The following is a 22,163-nucleotide window of genomic DNA, read 5'->3' as shown; positions in this document are numbered from 1 at the left end:
GTTAGATTCATCTTTAGCCATGCTAATTTTCAACAGTTTTGTTTTTTTTTTTCAGAAGAAGAAAATAAAACTGGTATTAACAGTCATAAACAAAAGAGAGCACTTGCATGAATATGGTTTTTTCTACTGCTCATATGAAATTCTGAATCAAGGAAAACAGTGCAGAAAATAGCATATAGCCGATCAATTAGGTTGTTTATTTCATTTATGTTAAATTTTAATTTCTTATTTACCTTTTTTTTTTTTTTAAACAGAGGAAAACTTGTTTTAGGCTACACTGAAGCAGAGTTGTGCATGAGAGGATCAGGATATCAATTTATTCATGCTGCTGATATGCTTTATTGTGCAGAGTACCATATCCGGAGTAAGTTGTATTTTGTTATGAATGTGTCCCAAAAAACTGCATATATTCTAGTACATGTTTCCAATTTCACAAAAGGTAATGAGCTTAAAGCAACTGGATAAACTTACAGTTGATGTCAAACCATTATGATTAACCTGAATTACACTCAATTTATTAACTGCCTTACACTTACCATGCAAGAGTCCAGTACTTTAATTACTATGAAAATGAACATTTTGCCCAATGTTTTGCTCAATTTTTAATGGCATTTTAAATGGTATCATTAATTTATAAATCTAGGCTAATATAGATTATGCTTTAAAATGGTTAAATAAAATCCTAAGTGGTAGAAACATTCCCTTTTTAAAATGAAATTAATTTTAATAGTTTTGTTTTCCCCAAATTGTGTACCCTCTCTGTAGTTAGATGTATTACCAGAATTTTCTGATTTAATCTTCCCTTTAATCTACTAAATAATAAATTTAGTCTTGGGGCGCCTGGGTGGCTCAGTCGGTTAAGCGACTGACTTCGGCTCAAGTCATGATCTCATGGTTTGGGAGTTCGAGCCCCATGTCGGGCGCTTTGCTGACAGCTCAGAGCCTGGAGCCTCCTTCGGATTCTGTGTCCCCACTGTCTCTCTGCCTCTCCCTACCTCGTGCTCTGTCTCTCTCTCTCTCTGAAAAATAAACATTAAGAAAAAAATTTTTTTAAATAATGTTTAGTCTGTAGTAGAAAATAAACAACTCTGAAGAACTGTTTCCATACATTTTAATATATTGTGTTTAAAGTTATCAAGACATATATCATCTTTGGTGGTAAAAGAAATATGTCCAAAAAATGTGTCATAGGGGCTTTGTTTCAGAGGTTTTCTTTAAAATGTTGATTTCAGGGGCACTTGGGTGGCTCAGTCAGTTAAGCAACTGACTTCGTCTCAAATCATGATCTTATGGTTCTTGAGTTCGATCCCCACGTGGGGCTCTGTGCTGACAGCTCAGAGCCTGGAGCTTGCTTCAGATTCTGTGTCTTCCTGTCTCCCAGCCCTTCCCTCACTCATACTGTGTCTCTGTCTCTCAGAAATAAACAAACATTAAAAAGAATTAAAATGTTGTTTTCAGGTTTGATAATTTAATTTTTGGATTTTGTTTTAGTGATTAAGACTGGAGAAAGTGGCATGATAGTATTCAGGCTTCTCACCAAAGACAACCGATGGACCTGGGTTCAGTCTAATGCACGCTTAGTGTATAAAAATGGACGACCAGATTATATCATTGCAACTCAGAGACCACTGACGTAAGTACAAAGACAAAATGTTTCATGTCTTCATTTCTTTTTTTTTTTAATAACACTTTGGTTTTTAAATCCTCTTACATGAAAACCTCAAAATAAATTCTATGAGAATTTTCTCTGGAAGTAAAAACTGAAAATATGTAAAGAAACAAGGCATAAATGAAGGACATTGAGAAGACAGAATTGACAAACTTTATTGAACAACTAAATAGGTGGAATTACAGAAAGAGAATAACCAAAGAAAACTCCAGGTTTTTTCCTGATGTATGAAGGAAAGATGAAAAATTAGTGATATATAAAATAAAATAAATGCATAACAGTTCTGTGCTTAGTACATGTTTTCTAAACAAGCAGAGGTTTTTGTGTTTCATATAGATTCTGTAAATAAGCATTTTGTCAGATATTTGTATTAGAAATGTTTTCTACGCTCTAGAGAGCTGATGTTTTGTTTGTACGTGACTTGAGGTAAGATCAACATTAATATTTTCCTTTATATGTATATCCAGTTGATCAGAATCACTTATTGACAAGGCTGCTTTTTTTCCCTGCTCCACTGCATTTTGATCAGGGGATTGTGTCTGTGGTTCTGTTTCTGGATTCCATTAGTCTACTTGTCTGTTTTCACCTCAATAGCACATTATCTTTATTACTACATCTTTATAATAAATCTTGATATTGTGTGTCAGCTTTCCATATTAGTTGAGGAATTTTTGTTCTCCTCTAGCATTGTCTCCTCTCTTCTTTATCCTTTATATTTTAGAAATAAGTTGTCAGATTTCACTGGAGTATCTGTTGTGATTTTGAACGGAATAGCATTGAAACTATAGCTTATTTTGGGATAATCAGCGTCTTTACAATACTGACTCTTCCAACCCTTGAACATGGTGAATATATGTATGTGCATATGGGTACATGAGTCTGTACCTATGTCTTTGTCTTAATAATGGGTTGTATTTTTCTTACCTGACTCTTACGTATCTTTTTCTTAATTTTATTTCTAGTTGTTTGATGTTTTGTGATGCTGTTTTTAAATGGTGTGCATGGCGTGATGCCTGGGTGGCTCAGTCGGTTAAGTATCCAGCTCTTGATTTCAGCTCAGGTCATGATCTCATGGTTCGTGAGATCGAGCCCCAAGTCAGGCTCTTGTACTGACATCATGGAGCCTGCTTGAGATTCTCTGTCTGTCCTCCCCCTTCCACTCTTTTGCTCAAAAAAAAAATAAATAAATAAATAAAACATTAAAAAGAATAGTATGCATGTGTACACCAGTTTCTAATCGTTGAATTTTTTAATGCTGGCTTGTATTCAGTGAACTTATTGAAACCCACTTATTCTCATAAGTGTCTGGATCCTTCACAATTTACTACCTAACATTTGCAATATTTTTTTTAATCTTTAGACATTTATTATTTTTTAAAATTCCTTTATTGCACTGGTTAGGCTCTCAGTAAAATGTGAAAGAAATAATGATAGCAGGTTTTGTTTTTGTCTTATTACCAGTCTCAGGGGGAAATCTTTTAATATTTTACCATCAAGTATGATGTTGTGGTAGTACTTTTGCTATTAAATTTTATATATACATATATATATATATATACACACACACATACATTATCTAGATACTACATGTGTACATATATACACATATACATTCTGTACATTTATATACATTATATTCATATATCCATATAGATTATATACATTTTGCTACTAAATATATATTTTAAGTATATGTACACTCATGTATATATACGTATAATGTATATATTCATGTGTGTGTGTATATATGTGTGTGTGTGTGTGTGTGTGTATATATATATATATATATATATATATATATATATATATGTTTTTAATTTAAGAGCTTCCCTTCTCTTTAGTTTACTAAATGTTATCATCATGATGGGTGCTGAATTTTGTTAAATACTTCTGGATTCATTAACATGATGATGATTTTTCTCTTTTATGCTGTATTTCCTTTTCATTTTGTAGTATCTGTACTGACTTTTAAAGAAACATTGTTATTAGCAAATTGTGCCTTCTCAAATAATATTGCTACAAAGCCATTAGTTTCTAATCTTCTCAAGGATCCAACTTTTGGTTTGTTGATTTTTCCTATTGTTTGCTTGTTTTCTGCTGCATTTATATCTGCTTATTACTTCTTTCCTTCTACCCTCTTTGGGTATATTTGCTATTCTTCCAGCCTTTAAGTTATCAATTCCCTCTTAAGCACAACTTTAACTACAGTCCTCGTGTTTTGATGTGTCTTGTTTTTTCTATTCATGATTTTGAAATATAGTAGTATGTACTTTTTACATTGGGGATTTTCTGGGTTTTTTGTTTTAAAAAAATTTTTCTTAATGTCTTCGAGAGCTAGTGCATGTGAGTGGGGGAGGGGCAGAGAGATAGGGAGACACAGAATCCGAAGCAGGCTCCAGGCTCTGTGCTGTCAGCACAGAGCCCAATGCGGGGCTTGAACCCATGAACCTTGAGATTGTGATCTGAGCCGAAGTTGGACACTCAACTGACTGAGCCACCCAGGTGCCCCTGGTGTTTTTGTTATTGAATTTTACATCAATTCCACTGAAGTTAGAAAACATTCTGTGTGTGATGTCGTGTCTTGAAATTTGTATTTTTTGTATAATTTATGATCAAATGTTTTATGATCAAATATATAGTCAGTGTTAGTAACATATCCCATGTGCTCTGGTCAAGAATCTATGTTCTACTGCAGGTATAGTGCTCTTCATTTATTAGTGGTTTCATTTGGGCTGTTCATATTTTTACTATTTGAGTTTGCTTGTTCTGTTATTAAAAGGTTATTGGTTGCATTTTCTCATTACCAGTGAGGCAGGACATCTTTTGTATCTTTCTAGGGCATTTTCCTTCTATGAATTGTCCGTTCATATTGTTTGTCAATTTTCGCCTATGTTGTTGGCCTCTCTCTGGGTCCTCATTGGAGCTCTTTACTTCCTATGGGTGTTAAGTTGGATATATTTATACACACACATACTATATGTAGTATAGATGTGAAATTACAAGCAAGACACGTTTTATCCATGCATAAACTTGATTTATGAATGCTTGTGCCATGTAAGATTTTTAATTTTTATGTCAATTATGCTAGTATTTTCCTATAGAGATTCTACATTTTATTTACACATGACTCTTCCCACTCAGATTTCTAAGATTTTTTAAGTATAATTAACATACAATATTTTATTAGTTTCGAATGTACAACATAGTGATTCAACAATGATACACATTATGTAGTGCTTACTGTAAGTGTAGCTGCCATCTGTCAGCATATAAAGTTATTACAGTATTATTGACCGTATTCCCTGTGTCGTACTTTTCATCCCCATAATTTATTATAACTGGGAGTTTATACCTCTTAATCCCATTCATCTATTTAACCCATCATCCCAGCACCTTCAGTCTGGCAACCACCAATTTGTTCTCTATTTATGAAACTGTATCTGTTTTTGTGTGTGTGTGTTTTGTTAGTTTTCTAGATTCCATGTAAGTGAAATCATATGGTATTCATCTTTCTCTAACTTTCACTTAGTGTAACACCTTGTAGGTCCATCCATGTTTTTATCGATAGCAGGATTTCATTCTTTTTTATGGCTGAGCAATATACCATATCTTCTTTATCCTCTCTTCCGTTTAATAGGTTGCTTCCATATTTTGGCTATCGTAAGCAGTGTTGTAATAAACATAAGGGTGTCTCTATCCTTTTGAGTTAGTGTTTTCATTTTCTTTGGGTGAACACCCAGCAGTGAAATTACTGAATTGCGTGGTGGTTATCTTTTTAATTTTTTGAGGAGCTTCTATACTGTTTTCCACAGTGGTTGTGCCAGTTTACATTCCCACCAACAGTGCACGAGGGCTCCCTTTCCTCCACACCCTCGCTACCACTTGTTATTTCTTGTTTTTGATGGTAGCCATTCAGACTGGTGTGAGGTGGTATCTCATTGTAGTTTTGATGTGCATTTCCCTGATAATTAGTGATGTTGAAGATCTTTTCATCTGTCTGTTAGTCGTCTGTTATCTTCCCTGGAAAAATGTCTATCAGGTTCTCTTTTTAATCAGATTCTCTTTGGTAAGTTGTATGAATTATTTATATATTTTGGATATTAACCCCTTATTAGATACTCATTTGCAAATATCTTCTCTTCAGTAGGTTGTCTTTTCATTTTGTTGATTGTTTTTTTTTTCACTTTGCATAAGGGTTGTTACTTCTCTTTTATTTCTGATTTTATTTATTTGCATTTTCTCTCTTTTTTTCTTGATCCTCTCTAAAGGTTTATTCATTATCTTTACAAAGGCTGTTGGTTTCATTAATCATTTCCTTGTAGTCTCTATTTCATGTATTTCTACTCTGATCTTTAGTATTTCCTTCCTTCTAACTTTGTGTTTATTCTTTTTCTAGTTGCTTTGGGTGAAGGGTTAGATTTGTTTCAGATTTTCCTGGTTTCTTGAGATAGGCCTGTATTGGTTTCAACTACTTAGAACTACTTTGGCTGTGTCCCAAAGATTTGGACCACTGTATTTCCATTTTCATTTGTGTCCAGGTATTTTCTGATTTCCTTTTTCATTTCTTTGTTGTTCCTTTGGTTTTTTAATACCCTGTTGTTCAGCCTCCATGTATTTGTGTTTTTTCTAGTTTGTTTTGTTTTTTTTTTTTTCCTTACAGTTGATTTCTAGTTTCATTTATCTGTGGTCAGAAAAAAATCCTTGTTTGGATTTCAGTCTCAAATTTACTGACACTAGTTTTGTGACTTAACATGATCTTAGAGAATGTTCTGTGTGCATTTGTGCATTCTACTTCTTTTAGATGGAATTCCCTGTTATAGATTAACTCCATCTGGTCTAATGTATCATTCAAAGCCACTGTTTCCCCATTAATGTTTTGCCCAGATGATCTATCCACTGATGTAAGTGGGGTGCTCAAGTCCCCTACTACTGTTGTATTACTGTCATTTTGTGTCCCTTTATGTCTTTCATTTAGGCTTCATGTATTTACTGATCCTCTACTAGGTGCATAGATATTTGCATTTGTTATATCCTTTTGTTGGATTGATCCCTTTATCATTATGCAATGTCCTTCCTTGTCTCTTGTTATAGTCTTTGTTTTAAAATGTATTTTGTCTTTTAAGTATTGTTACCCCAGCTTATTTTATTTTGCTTTCATTTGCATGGAAAATACTTTCATATCCCTTCACTTTGAGTCTGAATTTGTCTTTAGTCTGAAGTTAGTCTCTTATAGGTAGCATATAGATGGGTCTTGTTTTTTATCCAGTCACCTTGTATCTTTTGATTGAAGCATTTAGACCATTTATATTTAGTTAATACATTAATTGCCATTGTGTTCACTGTTCTTTTTTTTTGTAAAAAATCCCTTCTTATTCTTCCCTTCTTATTTTCTTGCTTCCCTTCTGATGGGTATCTTTCTTCAGTGTCATACTTGATTTCTTTCTCTTTATTTGATATTATTTTTTAAATCTTTTACTTATTTTTGGTCTGCAGTATCCTTAAGGTTCATATATAACATCCCAAGTATATAGCAGTTTATATTAAGTTGATGGTTGCTTAAGTTTGAACACATTTCTAAAAGTACTATGTTTTTGCTGCCCTCTCCATTTTTTATATATTTGATGTTATGTTTTATCTTTGATTCCCTAAACTAATATTTAGATCTAATTCATTTTTACTACTTTTGTCTTTTCATCATCATAAGGTTAAATCATGCATTTATAAATGATTGATCTCCTGCCTGTACTCTAGGTTTGCCAGTGACAATTTTCCTTTCTTAATTTTCTCACTTCTTGTTGTGACCTATTTTTTTCCTGAAAGAAGTCCCTTTACATTTCTTTTAAGTGGTTTAGTGGTGATGAATTCCCTTTAACTTTTGTGTGGGAAAGTTTTCATCTCTTCTTCAATTCTGAGTGATAGCCTTGCTGTAGGTTTGTTTCCTTTCAGTACTTGGAATATCTCGTGACAGCCCCTTCTGGCCTGCAGAGTTTGGCTGCTTCCTGGACCAGAAAACCTGTTTCCTTCCCCAGTTTAGGGAATTTTTCAGCCTCTTTCCTTCTGTCTTCTTCTAGGAGCCCTATAATGTGAATGTTTGTGTGTTTGATGTTGTCTCAGAGACCCCTTAACTTATCCTTTTTCTTTTTGCTGTTCTCCTTGCCTACTTTCCATTACCTGTGCTCCAGATCACTGATCCATTCTTCTGCATCGTCTGACCTGTTGTTGATTCCTTCTGTATTTTTCATTTTAGTTATTGTATTAAACTCTGATTTTTTTTTATATTTTATGTCTCTTGGCTGAAGCAGTCACTGAGTTTGTCTACTCTTCTCCCAAGTCCAGTGAGCATTTCTTTGAACTCTTTATCAGGTAGATTGTTTATCTCCATTTTGTTTAGTTTTTCTCAAGTTTTGTCTTACTCTTTTGTTCGAAGTGTTATCCTATTTTCTCATTTTGACTTTCTCATTAGGTTTAACAGGTACTCCCAATCTTGAAGGAGCAGACTTGTGTAGGAAGATCTCCTATGTAGGTTGCATGTCTCTGGCACCTTTGGCTGAATGACTAGTGCTGTAGTGGGCAAGGAGTCCCTAGTTGCTCTGCACCGGGGTTGCCTTGGCTGGGATGGTTAATTCCTAAGTGTTATAGTTTGTTTTTATAGTTGGATCTTTATTCCACTTTGAATTTATTTTTTTCAGGAGGATTTCAGGGGTGGTAACTGAGAATGGATGTAATGACTAAATTCTGGGATAAATTCTAAATCACTTAAATCTTTCTAAGAAGTTTTCTAACACTTGTTATCTGGAACATTTATGTCAAAGTAAAGTTCATGCTCCAGATCAAACTCAATTACAATGTATTTTGCTTTTATATTGTTTTTCTATTACATTTTTCTAAGTGTTTGATATAACTTTTTTTTTCTCATACCCAATTTTAGAGATGAAGAAGGAACAGAGCATTTACGAAAACGAACTATGAAGTTGCCTTTTATGTTTACTTCTGGAGAAGCTGTGTTATACCAGGTAAATAACCCTTTTCCTCCCATGATGGATCCCTTACCAGTGAGGACTAAAACTACTGCTTGTGGAAGAGAGTCTGCTACCACATCAACTCTAAATAAGGAATCTTTCAATCCCAATTCCCTCCTGGGTGCCATGATGCAACAAGATGAGTCTATTTATCTCTATCCTGCTTCCAGTAACACAGCTTTTGAAAGAAATCTTTTTAACGAAACTATGAATGAATGCAGTAATTGGCAAGACAGTATGGCACCAGTGGGAAATAACAGTATCCTGAAACATGAGCAAATAGGTCAGTCTCAGGATATGAACCCAGCAATCTCTGGAGGTCAATCAGGGCCCTTTGCAGACAACAGAAATAGTGACTTGTACAGCATTATGAAACACCTAGGCATTGATTTTGAAGATATCAAAGACATGCAACAGAATGAGGAATTTTTCAGAACTGACTTTTCTGGTGAGGATGACTTCAGAGATATTGACCTCACAGATGAAATCCTGACCTATGTCCATGATTCTTTAAGCAAGCCTGCCTTCCAGTGTCCCGGTTACCAGCAGCAACAGGCCGTGGCTGTGAACTCAAGTTGTATGGTACAGGAGCACCTGCAGCTAGAACAGCAGCAGCAACAGCAGCAGCTGCAGCACCAGCAAAACCTCGTAGCATCGGAGCAGCAGCAACAACTGTGTCAGAAAATGCAGCATATGCAAGTTAATGGCATGTTTGCCAATTGGAGCGCTAACCAGTCTGTGCCTTTTGGTTGTCCGCAGCAAGAGCTACAGCAGTATAATGTCCTTTCAGACTTACCTGGGACCAGTCAAGAGTGTCCCTACAAATCTGAGACGGATGCTATGCCTTATACACACAACTTTATCCCCTGTGATCAGTCTGTGCTGCCACAACATTCCCAGGGGCCACAGTTAGACTTTCCCTTAGGGAACTTCGAACCATCCCCGTACCCTACTACTTCTAATTTAGAAGATTTTTTCACGTGTTTACAAGCTCCTGAGAACCAAACACACGGACTTACTCCAGAGTCGCCCATAGTAACTCCTCAGACGTGTTATGCCGGGGCTGTGTCCATGTACCAGTGCCAGCCGGAACCTCCGCACGGCCACGAGGCCCAGATGCAGTACAATCCAACAATGCCGGACCCACAGGCATTTTTAAACAAGGTAAGGGTTTTCTCAGGCTGAGTAAACCTTTTTAGTGATTCTTCTTACATTTATAGACCTCAATTATAAATTTTTTATGTGACTATTTTTTAATAAGCCAGTACTTTTCCAGTAGTAGTGTGTTACTAATACTAATAGATTTTTTTTTTTTTTCACATTTATTTTTGAGACAGAGAGCATGAACAGGGGAGGAGCAGAGAGAGAGGGAGACACAGAATCTGAAACAGGCTCCAGGCTCTGAGCTGTCAGCGCAGAGTCCTATGTGGGGCTGGAACTCATGGACCGCGAGATCATGACCTGAGCTGAAGTCGGACACCCAACCGACCAAGCCACCCAGGCGCCCCCTAATAGATCTTTTTTAACTGAACAGCCAAGGAGAAAAAAATCAAGGGCTACAGCAACATGAGTATGTCATATATTGTTTAGAATAGATCCTTTGGTTTATCTCTGTTCTTAATAATTACAGGACCCTTTAAAAATTCAGAGTTCAGAGGCACCTGGGTGTCTCAGTTGGTTAAGCGTCCAACTTTGGTCTTGATCTCATGGTTTGTGAGTTCCAGCCCCACTTTAGGCTCTGTTGTTGACCACTCAGAGCCTGGAGCCTACCTCCAATTCTGTGTCTCCATCCCCCACTCACTCTGTCTCTCTCTCTCTCAAAAGTAAATAAACTTAAAAAAAAAAAAACCTTTTTTTTAAAATATCAGACTTCAAATATATATTTGCATTTTTAAAAGTAATTTCTTAAAGCTCAATCTTTTTTGTATGTGTTAAAATCAGGTTAAAGTCAATACAGTTGTACTTTTTTCAGACACCTTTGTCCTTGGTGATCCCTGAATTCAGTCTGAGGCTCCTCAGTGTTCTATGGCAATCCCTCCATGTTATCTGCCCAATCCTCATTTTATCCTTCAAGATGGAATGTTTTTTTTTTTTAGCATCTTGTAAAAAAGCATAACTTACTGGCTTTCTCTCATGTGGTCAAGCTGGGTACTGTGCTAAATTTTCTACTTGTCTAAAAGTTTTGTTTGTTTATTTGAGAGAGAGACGGATCTAGCAGGGGAAGCAGAGAAAGAAGGAGAGAGAGAGAATCCCAAGCAGGCTCTGCACTGTCAGCACCGAACCCCATGGCAGGGCTTGTACTTATGAATTGTGAGATCCTGACCTGAGCCGAAATCTAGAGTCAGACACTTAACAGGCTGAGCCACCCAGGACCCCCCAAAATTTGTACTTCTTTTTTAAGGGGCTTGAACTCACAACCCTGAGATCAAAACTCACATGCTCTACCAACTGAGCCAGCCAGGAGCCCCTATATCTTTATGTCATCAGAATACTTCTATCAGCAAGCACACTTTAAATCTAAAAAAAAAAAAAAAAAAAAAAATATATATATATATATATATATATATATATATATACACACACACACATATATATATATTTTAGATTATGTATATATATTTACATTTAAACATATATGTATGTGTGTATATATATATATTTTAGATTATGTATATATTTTACATTTAAACATATATGTATGTGTGTGTATATATATATTTTAGATTATGTATATATTTTACATTTAAACATATATGTGTGTGTGTATATGTATATATATGTATATATATATATATATATATATATATATATATATATATATATATATTATTTAGATTTAAACAGTAACGGTAGCCACTCTCTGTGGCCACTGGGGAATACATCATTTTTTCATTCATGCTTTTCTGTTAGAAAATATTGAGTTCATTTTATAGTATAATTAAATAGGCTTTTGAAGAAAATCTTGATTTAAACTAAGTTCAGTGGTTTCTGTTTTCTGTGTATTATAGATTAGCAACAAAGATTCAAGTTAACATTTGTAATTGTCTTACATTTGGCTTGTATAGGAGTTTTTTGATAGAAAATGGTAATGAAAGTTTTTCTTATCCTCATTTCTGACATCTTCAATTATATCAGAATTATTCAGTACACTCTCACAACATTGCTATGAAGTACCATGGATAGGTAACTTGAGTAAGTTGTTGACAACTTAATAATTTACATAACCTAAAATTTCATTACCAGGTTCTTTCGAGTTTTTTTTTTTCTCCCCTCCCTGGCACTTTGTATTACTTCTTTATGAACAGTGAGTTAATAGCAAGTCTGTAGACCTATGTATTTCCCCAGGGAGTTACTTGTAAAAATTGCCTACGTGGCTCACAGTATTATTTTATTGAATAGCATTGTTTTTGATAACATACTTCAAGACAATTGCTGACTTGCATTGTGTTAATGACTGGTAAGAGTAACTTACTCAAAGGCTACCATTCTCTGCATAATAACTTCCATTTCAAGGCTCCACAGCTGCCATTCACTGAAGACCTGGATTATATGACTTTAACTATATATTTAATGTGTGTTTTAGAGGATCTTTTAAATCTGTGTTTCAAGGAATTAAGGGTATGATTTTGAACTATATGAAAATTTCCATAACTTTCACTGACTATATCCAATACAAAGGCCCTATAATCTATAAGTGTGCAGACTATGGGGGCGCCTGGGTGGCTCAGTCGGTTAAGCGGCCGACTTCGGCTCAGGTCATGATCTCGCGGTCCGTGAGTTCAAGCCCTGCGTCAGGCTCTGTGCTGACAGCTCAGAGCCTGGAGCCTGTTTCAGATTCTGTGTCTCCCTGTCTCTGACCCTCCCCCGTTCATGCTGTCTCTCTCTGTCTCAAAAATAAATAAATGTTAAAAAAAAAAAAAAAGTGTACAGACTATGTATCTGGCTTTTTTTTTTTTTAGTAGCAGTTGTAGACTCAGACTATTTTCATTATAAGAGGACAAGAGCAAGCATTTTATTTGATAAAAATATATAATTAGGATACTTTTTAATAGTACTTACTAAAAGTCTGTAACAAATAAAAATGGTTTAGGAAATCATACCCATGCTGTAATATTTTAGGAATATTAAGATGCTTCTATCAGAAATGACCTCTTATAGAAAAGTTCTACGTCTGCAGTCCAGTCTAGTCATTTTGAATGCAGTCAAGACTTTGGTACCCAGAACTTGCCTGAGATGAAATCTGGTCAAAGCCAACCTATGTATGACAGATATATCTGTGATTCATAACTGGTTCTCTGATCCATCATTTCCTATCCAGACCAAAGACAATTTGTTAATCAAATACTCTCCTAATACCACTTCTGAGCTGAGACCCATGTATCACACATCTGTACCATCTAATGGAGAAACCAAATTGTTATAAATGCAGCTAATACATAATATTTGCTGTGTTGGTCTTCATTGAATGATGTAAAGAATCTGAAGTTTAACATGCAAGACAAAGATTTTAAAAATACTTTTTAATATATCATTTAGTGGCTTAAGATACTTGAAAAATCTAATAAGTTGCATTGCTATTTTTGTTTGCAGTTTCAGAATGGAGGAGTTTTAAATGAAACCTATCCAGCTGAATTAAATAATATAAATAGCACTCAGACTCCCACACACCTTCAGCCCCTTCATCACATGTCAGAAGCCAGACCTTTCCCCGATTTGACATCCAGTGGATTCCTGTAATGCCAAGCCCATTTTTCACCATGGATTAAAGAAGATTACAGAATAATAGAACTATCAGTGTTGGACATCAGCAACTTTACATGGAGGCATTGATGTATGTTGTTCGCACTATTATTCCAAACCAAATTTTAATGTTTTTAAGAGTTAAAATTACCAAAACTACATATACTATAGTCATTAAAAAAGAAAGTGTACCGCCAGAGAGAGGGAGATGCTATCTTTATTTCACTTTATAGTCTGAGTACTAGAGAATATACAAAATTTATTCAGGGAAACTTCATGACACTTTTAAATAAAAAATTTGTCAGAAAAAAATTGAATACTTTTGAGTTTTCAACTTATCTATTCTTATTAGTACACCAAATAACAAACTATTTCCTTTTATCTTCTGCTTTTATCTCAGATGTTAAAATAAGTGGTTTGGTGCTTTTATAAAAAGATAATCTCAGTGCTTTCCTCCTTTGTTGTGTAAGTGCCTCACAATTTTTTATACCTATAACACTGTAGGATGTATATTTGATAGAAAGTAAACTTTTTAATAACTTTCTGCACACAAATATTATTTGTATTTCTTAAATTCAGTCATTTGTATTAGTCCAGGCATGTTTTAACTGCACTACTCACCCACTTTCTTCAGGAAAAGGGCAAGTTATGATTGAAAAAATATTTATTACCTAGTTGCTCCTACATATTAAATGTTGCTATGTGCCTTACGTTGAAAAATTTTGAAAGTAAAATGTCTTTCCAAATTATTTTTTGATCAAATAAAGACTGCAGCACTAAAATGTCAACAGTGTTTTCGGGAGAAAGAGATACACTGCAACTTACCTTTACTGAAATCTCCACCATGGTGGTTCAGTGTTGCAGGTGTGCAAAGATCTGCTTGAATGGGACCGTGTTTATCAACTTGCAACGAGGAGGAAGTAGCTTTATTTCTAGCTCTTTAATCACCATTTCACTGTGTATAAATTCTTTAAAAACTACTTTAGACCTAGAATGAACTTTAAGGTAGAATGTGTTGACTTTATAACTTTCACTTACTAGTACAGTGGAAACTATTTGTTTTTTCTCATATTTGAGGAGCGTGAAGTTTGAACGTGGCAATGTCTGATGCAAAGTATTGTTATGAGTGACACGATTGGTGCATTTATATAGTTTATAATGAACAAAATTATATTTAAAGTATTTTCAAGCTTTCATTTGAAAATAGTCTATACCTTATATATGCACGTAATTCGAGTCTTACATATAGTCTTGCGTCTTTTCAAAATATCAAATAATGAATCCAACTGCTTTTACTTTGGTCTTAAGACACCCATGCCATTCTCTTAACTTCAAACAGTACATTGTTTCTAGGACACAATGGCCTTTATTACTGGTAAGGCAAATGATCCCCCTGCTAACTCTACTGTCCTCAGGTAAATTTTAAAAAAGACTCATTTATTTAAATGTGACATCTGAAGGGCAGGCACATTTTTCATGTATTCTATAAAAAACATGATGGACTCTTAAACCAAGGTATAGTATCAAAATGCACTCTTTTCACTTATTTTTTTTTTAGTAAATTAATGTATATCAAAGTGGCTTCAGAAAAAATATGTCAGTTCTATGAATTTTCAGTTCATTCTTTGAATCCATAGAATCAATTTAAGGAAAAAAACCAATTTGTCTAAAACATTTCATAATTTGTTTCCAGTATGAGGTATCACTAAAGGTTTAGACCAGTGGTCTGGCTTAATATTCTATTTTTACATTTAAGCTTTTCATTAAAAGCCTTCACAATAACCATTTTTGTTAGTGTCTTCCACATGCCGTTGGGTGAATTATTTAGTGGAAAAATAGGCTTTTTAAAGTGTGAATAGGATGACAGTTCTACACTTACAAAATTAAAAACTTAAAGCAATATTGTATATTTTTATCTATATAAAATAAAATGTATCTAAGAATAATAAAATCACATTAAACCAAATACACATTTGTCTGTATTGCTAAGTGCCAAACAGAGAATGCTCCGTGTGCTGGTCTAATGAGGGACTCATTTCTTAGATAATGTGCACTTCTGAGTATGTGGGTATGTCTAATTTGAACTTTTCCTAAACCAAGTTGTTCTTCCGGTACCAGGAGATTTGCCTGTGTTCCAGTGTATGAGGAAGCTTTCATTCATTACTCTGCACCAACTAGTGTTTTTCAGTATTACTAAATTTTTGGTAGATGTTTTCATGACTTTTTTCTTCAAAATATTACTGCATACCTATGTCATACATATTTTGTTCAAAATATGATTTATAATATCCTTATCAAACAAAATTGTATACAATAATATATGGTAATAAAATCAAGTATAAATTACATGTTTTAATGTAAATTCTTTCTGGTTCATATAGAGGAAAAGAGCATGTTTAGTACAGTGTTTTAACGATATTAAAGGCAATCTATAATATTGAAGGAGACACGAAGCAATAATTTATGAAATTCTGCCCATGGATATTTTAGCCTTTATGTGGATATAAAAAAGGCTCTTCAAGTAACGTCGCAGATTAAAATGCTTCTGAAATGGAGTACCCTTTTAAACTTTGTGTTGGTGTTACAGATGTAGTGGTGTTAGTGTCTCAGATTAAATTTTAAAACTCCGCTTTTAATAATATTTGAGGAGTTTTTAAAACAACTCATGTTGTATTTTGTTCTCAGATTAGAAAAATTATTGCTTAAGCCTATCCTCTAACAAATATAAATGATACGTTACGCCTTTGGCATTAAACTCAGGAAAACATTCACTAAGAATGTTGCAATTAGAATTATTTGAAGAAAAAAATCCTAAAACAACAGTTTTCATTCTATTAACTTTTTTTACATTCGTCTTATGTTTAGCCATTACAATCATTACAATCATTAGATATTTCTTCTCAACGCTCGACATCTAAGCATGGCAAGTGACCAACACCATACTTAATTTGGGCATTTTAGGAATACTGTGTCTTTTGTCTACGAGTTCCATATTCAGTTTTAACCATTTGATCTGAAAACATCAAGTAAAAAAATCGAGATCATGATAATTGTCTTTGCTTTCACTCCAGTGGCTTCGATCGGCAGGAATGACTTCCAGTTGTGCCCCTTCACCGAGCCTGCCAAATACTGACCAGTGGTGGTAGTTACTCACAGGACTGGATACTACTCTCATGTTTGCCTCCCAGTGTCTGCGGATGACCTTGCTTCTAGTGTTACTAATACAATTGAAATCATCAGAAACCTGTAACGCATCCTTAGTGTGTCTGTACCTTGACCTCAACAGTGCCACTACCCTTGATCTCTTAGGCTCACCTACAGTATGTGAGGAGAGCTTCCCCTAACTTCCAGATGAATACCCTGCCTTTCCAAGTCTTGTGCACATAGTGTCTACATTGCCCCTGTCCAGTCTTTGTTCTATAAATTTCTCTCTGTGCTGCTTCTCCCTACAGCCTGGAAAATACTTACTTGACCCTGCATCCTTTTCTTACTAAATTATTTACCTCCTTTCTCTAAAATACTTTTTTATCTCCTAAAATCTTGTTTTATTTTTCATCTTTCTATTAAAATGCTTTATGGACGTTCACTTAACTTCCTTCCCACCAGAGGCTAATTCTCTATCCCTGCAGGCCAAATTGTACCATTCGTACCATCGATGAACTTTTTTCTTCCCTTAGCTTCCGTGACATCCATTGTCCTGCAACCTTCTATTAGTCCTTGTCTTTCCTGTGTTAGCTACTCTCCCTTCTTCCACCTGGTAACAGACTTGGTTCTGACATTTTGTCCTTTTTTTTTTTTATATATACTGTACCTTTGGAAGCTCATCCATTCTGCAACTCCTGCCTTTATGATGAACTGCTACAAAACCTGTTCTCTCTTATCTTACCTCTGCTAATCACTGACTGACATTGTGGAACATCTTCTCCCTCTGAGATCATAGCAAAGCTTAGCACACAGACTCTGGAGTGTGATTCCTCGCTTTGTACATATATGATATGAATCATTGGGAAGGTCTCTTACTCTGAGTCATAGTTTCTACAAAATAAGGATAACCATAATACCTGCCTCACTGGATTGTTGGAGGATTCAATAAATGATTTATGATAAACTAGTTCCCAATGGCCAAAACTGGAACAATTTGAATAACATAATAACAGCATTGGATTAAAACCCAAAGAATAAAATAAATATTCTGAGTCCATCCTGATCTATATAAATGATTAAACACATACATGAGCAAGAAGGGGTAAATTTTCTTTACAGAAGAATCCTAAGTGTTTGTAGATACTACACTCTCCAATAGATGGAGCTTAGTACCCCTTCCTTTTGAATGTGGGCCGAACTTAGTAACTTGCTTCCCAAGAACAGAGTCCAGAAAAGGGGGAAAAAAAAAAACCATAATGACTTTACACTGTAGCAATCTGGCAAGCACTGCTTTAACCCAGTGATTGGGGTTGACATCACCAAGGGTAAGTCATGGCAGCGTGTTCTCCCTAAGTGATGCTCTGACAAGCACACTTCAGCTCTACTGAATCCCAGTCTAATTGTGTGAAAGTATCAGACAAACCTGAAGTGAGAATGCACAAAATTCTTGAGTATTCTGTAAAATGTCAAGGTCAAGAAAAACAGACCAAGACACTGTCACAGACCAAAGGAGACTAAGGAGGTAAATGGGCACTAAATATATTACGGCATCTTGGATTGCATCCTGCCATTGAAAAAGGACACAGCTGCAAACAAGAGTCCAATTCGACAAAAAACAGCAACAGTTACAGAAATCCCAATAAAGTTTGCTTGACATTAATTTATTTCCTTGTTTCACCCATGTCCCATGGCTATGAAAGACACTGTGTGGTGTTAGAGGAACCTGAATGAAGGGGATGAAAACTTGCTCTATTTTTTTTTTTTTAATTTTTTTTTTCAACGTTTTTTTTTATTTATTTCTGGGACAGAGAGAGACAGAGCATGAACGGGGGAGGGGCAGAGAGAGAGGGAGACACAGAATCGGAAACAGGCTCCAGGCTCCGAGCCATCAGCCCAGAGCCTGACGCGGGGCTCGAACTCACGGACCGCGAGATCGTGACCTGGCTGAAGTCGGACGCTTAACCGACTGCGCCACCCAGGCGCCCCATCTTGCTCTATTTTTTGGGGGTGCTTGGGTGGCTCAGTCTGTTAAGCATCCAACTTCAGCTCAGGTCATGATCTCGCAGTAAGTTTGAGCCCTACCTCAGGCTCTGTGCTGACAGCTCAGAGCCTATAGTCTGCTTCCCATTCTGTGTTTCCCTCTCTCCCTTTCCCTCCCCTGCTTGCTCTCCCTCAAAAATAATAAACATTAAAAAAATGCTCTATTTTTGCATCTCTAATTTAAATCTAAAATTATTCCAAAATAGTTTACTTAAAAATCATTTTCTAGGGGACCTGGGTGGCTCAGTTGGTTAAGCGTCCGACTTTGGCTCAGTCACAGATCATGATCTCACAGCTCATGAGTTTGAGCCCCATGTCCAGCTCTGTGCTGACAACTCAGAGCCTAGAGTCTGCTGCAGATTCTGCGTCTCTCTCTTTCTACTCCGCTCGCACTCTGTCTCAAAAATAGACATTAACAAAGAAATCATTTTCATATTAAATAAACAGTTTGATGATAGCCACATAGCAACTACTCAATAACTATCTGCTTTTACTATTTCCCTGTGATATCCATGCAACCTCTTCTCAGTTGGAGGTAAATCTGTGCCTGACACTAATCCTTTTTTTACATTGTTTTATTTTATATTTGAGAGAGAAAGAGAGAGAGAGACAGAGCATGAGCAGGGGAGGGACAGAGATGGAGACAGAATCTGAAGTAGGCTCCAGGCTCCACGCTGTCAGCACAGAGCCCGATGCAAGGCTTGAACCCACCAACTGCGAGATCATGACTCGAGCTGAAGTCAGACGCTTAACCAACTGAGCCACCCAGTCACTCCAGGACACTAATCCTTCTCAATCTGTTCACTGTTGATTTGATGAACATTTTGGTTTTTAGTCTCCAGGTCAATGTCCCTTTCCACTTTTATCTCCTGACATCATCATCCTCAAGGATCCTTCTGTAATTCCTACACATCAACTCTAATCATCTACTTTTCCATTCCAGATGAGTACAGCCACAGCTCAGACTTGGAGCACATGTAAATGCCTTCACTCTGCCAACTTGAAATTTGCTTTTCTAATCACACTATTTTCTCTCCTTTCCCAATCCTATCTTCTTTGTTCAACTAGCTCTTCACCTTATTGTCCTCTCCAGTTCCTAGCGTGCAGTCCCTTCTTTTTCAGTCCCTCAGCCTGGACCTCAGTATCAGGATTTCAACAGTATTTTTGCTTGTATACTTAAATTGCTCACCACCTCCTTGGCAACTGCCACTCCCATCCATAGCCCGGGCCAAAACACCTTCTTTTCCTGGTCAACTAGACAAAGTGACAGAACTGATGGCCTCACCAAAAACGTTTACCATGTCTGTGGCAGCGACTGGCAATAGCATCTTCCCTTCTTTCGTTGTAGGAGAACTGTGACTTTCCTCTGGTCACAATGAGGGGAAAAGACTACATTTTCCAGCCTCCTTCATGGATAAGTGTAGCTAATGTGAGTTTTGGCCAAATATATGAAAGGAAAATCTGTGTGGTAACTTCCAGAAAGGATGCCTCAATACACATGATGCAGCGGCACGGAACCTAGTTTGCGTTTGCCCTTTCTTCTGCTAGCCAGCACGTGTGCACGTGATGAAGACAGAGCTAGAAGTTCCCTGGAGCCTGTAAAACAGAAGCTAGAAACTAGAAAGGTGAAGCCACAATATGATGAGCCAAGGTTCCTCAGAACTTAGAGCCAGAAACCCAACCTTTGTCCGCCTACCTCTGTACCTCTTTTATAGAAAACGTAAGACTTCTGTCTCAGTGAACCCATCTAATATCTACCCCCCACTCATCTAACCCCATCTTTCTAATATCTACCCCCCGGCCCCATGGCCTCCTCATTTCTGGCTACAATAACATTCTAATTTGACTGGAAACAATCTGACATCAACTTCAGTATTCTACTCTTTGACTTTTACGTTTCTGCCAACCATCCTCTCAGATTTCCCTTACTCCACTTTCTCACATCTTCAGTGCAATGGTTTCTTCAGCATACAAGCATAGTCCATTCCCTTCTAAGGAAAAGAAATCAAACTATATCATTCTTCTGTTTTGTTTTCATTACTGAAGAGAGCAGCTGGCTATGACTTGCTTGCTTTACTTCATCACTGACCTCTTATTTAATCTTAACACTCTGAATTTCACTATTTCCAATTTTATGGGGTGCAAGTGTGCTATTAAGGGGAAAGTTTTTCTTCCTTAATATTTTCTTTCCTTGGCTTCCCTATCATTGTCCTCAAATTTCTTGATCTCGGATCACTCTTTGTCCCTCTGTCCAACCTTCTGTAACTCTACAGATAGACATTTTTATAAGGTTTGGTCTGTCCCTTTTCCTCTTGTCTCTGTATGTTTCTGTCTTCATGATCTCACCTAATTATATCACTTATGTATGACTCTGTGTGTGGTCTAGACCTCTCCTCTGAGTTTCTGGCCCGGACTTTCCATGGTTTGTTTTGTACAATATTTAGTACCGTTTTTAAATATCCTACAAGAAACTTAAATGGTCTTTGAACAAAACTGAATGAACCATTCTCCCTCATAAATCTAGTGATTCTCCCATCATTTTTGTTCACACCTCCATCTCTGTGCTTCCCTCTCCATTACCATAGGAGTCACTTCCACTGGACAGTGACATCTTTTGCTTCTGTACTTCAACGATCTTACAAACTTTAGATTACAATCACAGCTAGAACTCAGCTAGAATGATGTGCTGACCCACACCTCGGAAAAGGCAAACTAAGGGGCAAAAATCTTCTACATAAGATGGCAAAGGATTGTGTAGGAGACAAACAATTATAGGGATTGAGAGAAGTTTTAAAATTAAAGACATGTTTTCAACAAGCAAGGATTTGGGAGTGGTTAGAGAGAGGGAGTAGGAAATCATTCATTCCATGAACATTTAGCCAACCAAGTGCAATAGGGTGTAGTTTGAGATTGATGTTCAAGAACCCAGTTGAATAGTTTCTATTTTACTCCCTCCTATCAGGAGGGAGTCCCTCACTAACGGTCCAGGTCCTTAGGACATGGGGTCCATGAATAAACCAGAAATAGTGTATTTTTCTGGGTGTTCATGGACCATCTTGCATTCATATCATATGAAGAATGCTATAAAAGTTAGATTTCTGAAGACACTTCATGCTCAAAAATCTTGAGAATCTTGTTTTTTTTTAATTGTTTTTTTTACATTTATTTATTTTTGAGAGACAGAGAGAGACAGAACACAAGTTGGGGAGGGGCTGAGAGAGAAGGAGACACAGAATCCGAAGCAGGCTCCAGGCTCTGAGCCATCAGCACAGAGCCTGACCCAGGGCTCGAACCCACAAACCACGAGATCATGACCTGAGCCGAAGTCGGATGCTCAACCGAGCCACCCAAGTGCCCCGAAAATCTTATTTATAACAAGCATTTCTGACGATTCATATGTACATTAAAATGTGGAAAACAACACATTCTTATGATTTAATTATTAGAATGTGGAGGCCCGCCCTAGGCTACCCTGTCCTGGGGACCCTCTGACTCCCACCTGAGAAGCAAAATCACCTTCATTAGGTAAACTTGTCTGCTTTCCTAGTATA

The 22,163-nt window shown here is 36.3% G+C and overlaps 1 protein-coding gene across 2 annotated transcripts in view; it reads left to right on the top strand.

Moving 5' to 3' along the window:
• AHR (aryl hydrocarbon receptor) overlaps nucleotides 1–15,772 on the top strand; it is a 54,354-nt gene extending 38,582 nt beyond the window's left edge. For both annotated transcript variants that reach the window (XM_058724902.1, XM_058724903.1), the window contains 4 exons: nucleotides 255–364; nucleotides 1,492–1,633; nucleotides 8,598–9,852; nucleotides 13,279–15,772. In XM_058724902.1, the coding sequence (XP_058580885.1) occupies nucleotides 255–364; nucleotides 1,492–1,633; nucleotides 8,598–9,852; nucleotides 13,279–13,425 (1,654 nt within the window). In that variant the 3' untranslated portion in view covers nucleotides 13,426–15,772. The remainder of the gene's footprint in view (nucleotides 1–254; nucleotides 365–1,491; nucleotides 1,634–8,597; nucleotides 9,853–13,278) is intronic.
• The last annotated feature ends 6,391 nt before the right edge of the window (nucleotides 15,773–22,163 follow it).

The sequence above is a fragment of the Neofelis nebulosa genome, chromosome 4 (genome assembly GCF_028018385.1).
Source record: "Neofelis nebulosa isolate mNeoNeb1 chromosome 4, mNeoNeb1.pri, whole genome shotgun sequence".
Taxonomy (NCBI): domain Eukaryota; kingdom Metazoa; phylum Chordata; class Mammalia; order Carnivora; family Felidae; genus Neofelis; species Neofelis nebulosa.
Note: the sequence above shows the minus strand (reverse complement) of the source record. Positions and strands in the feature narration are given on the sequence as shown.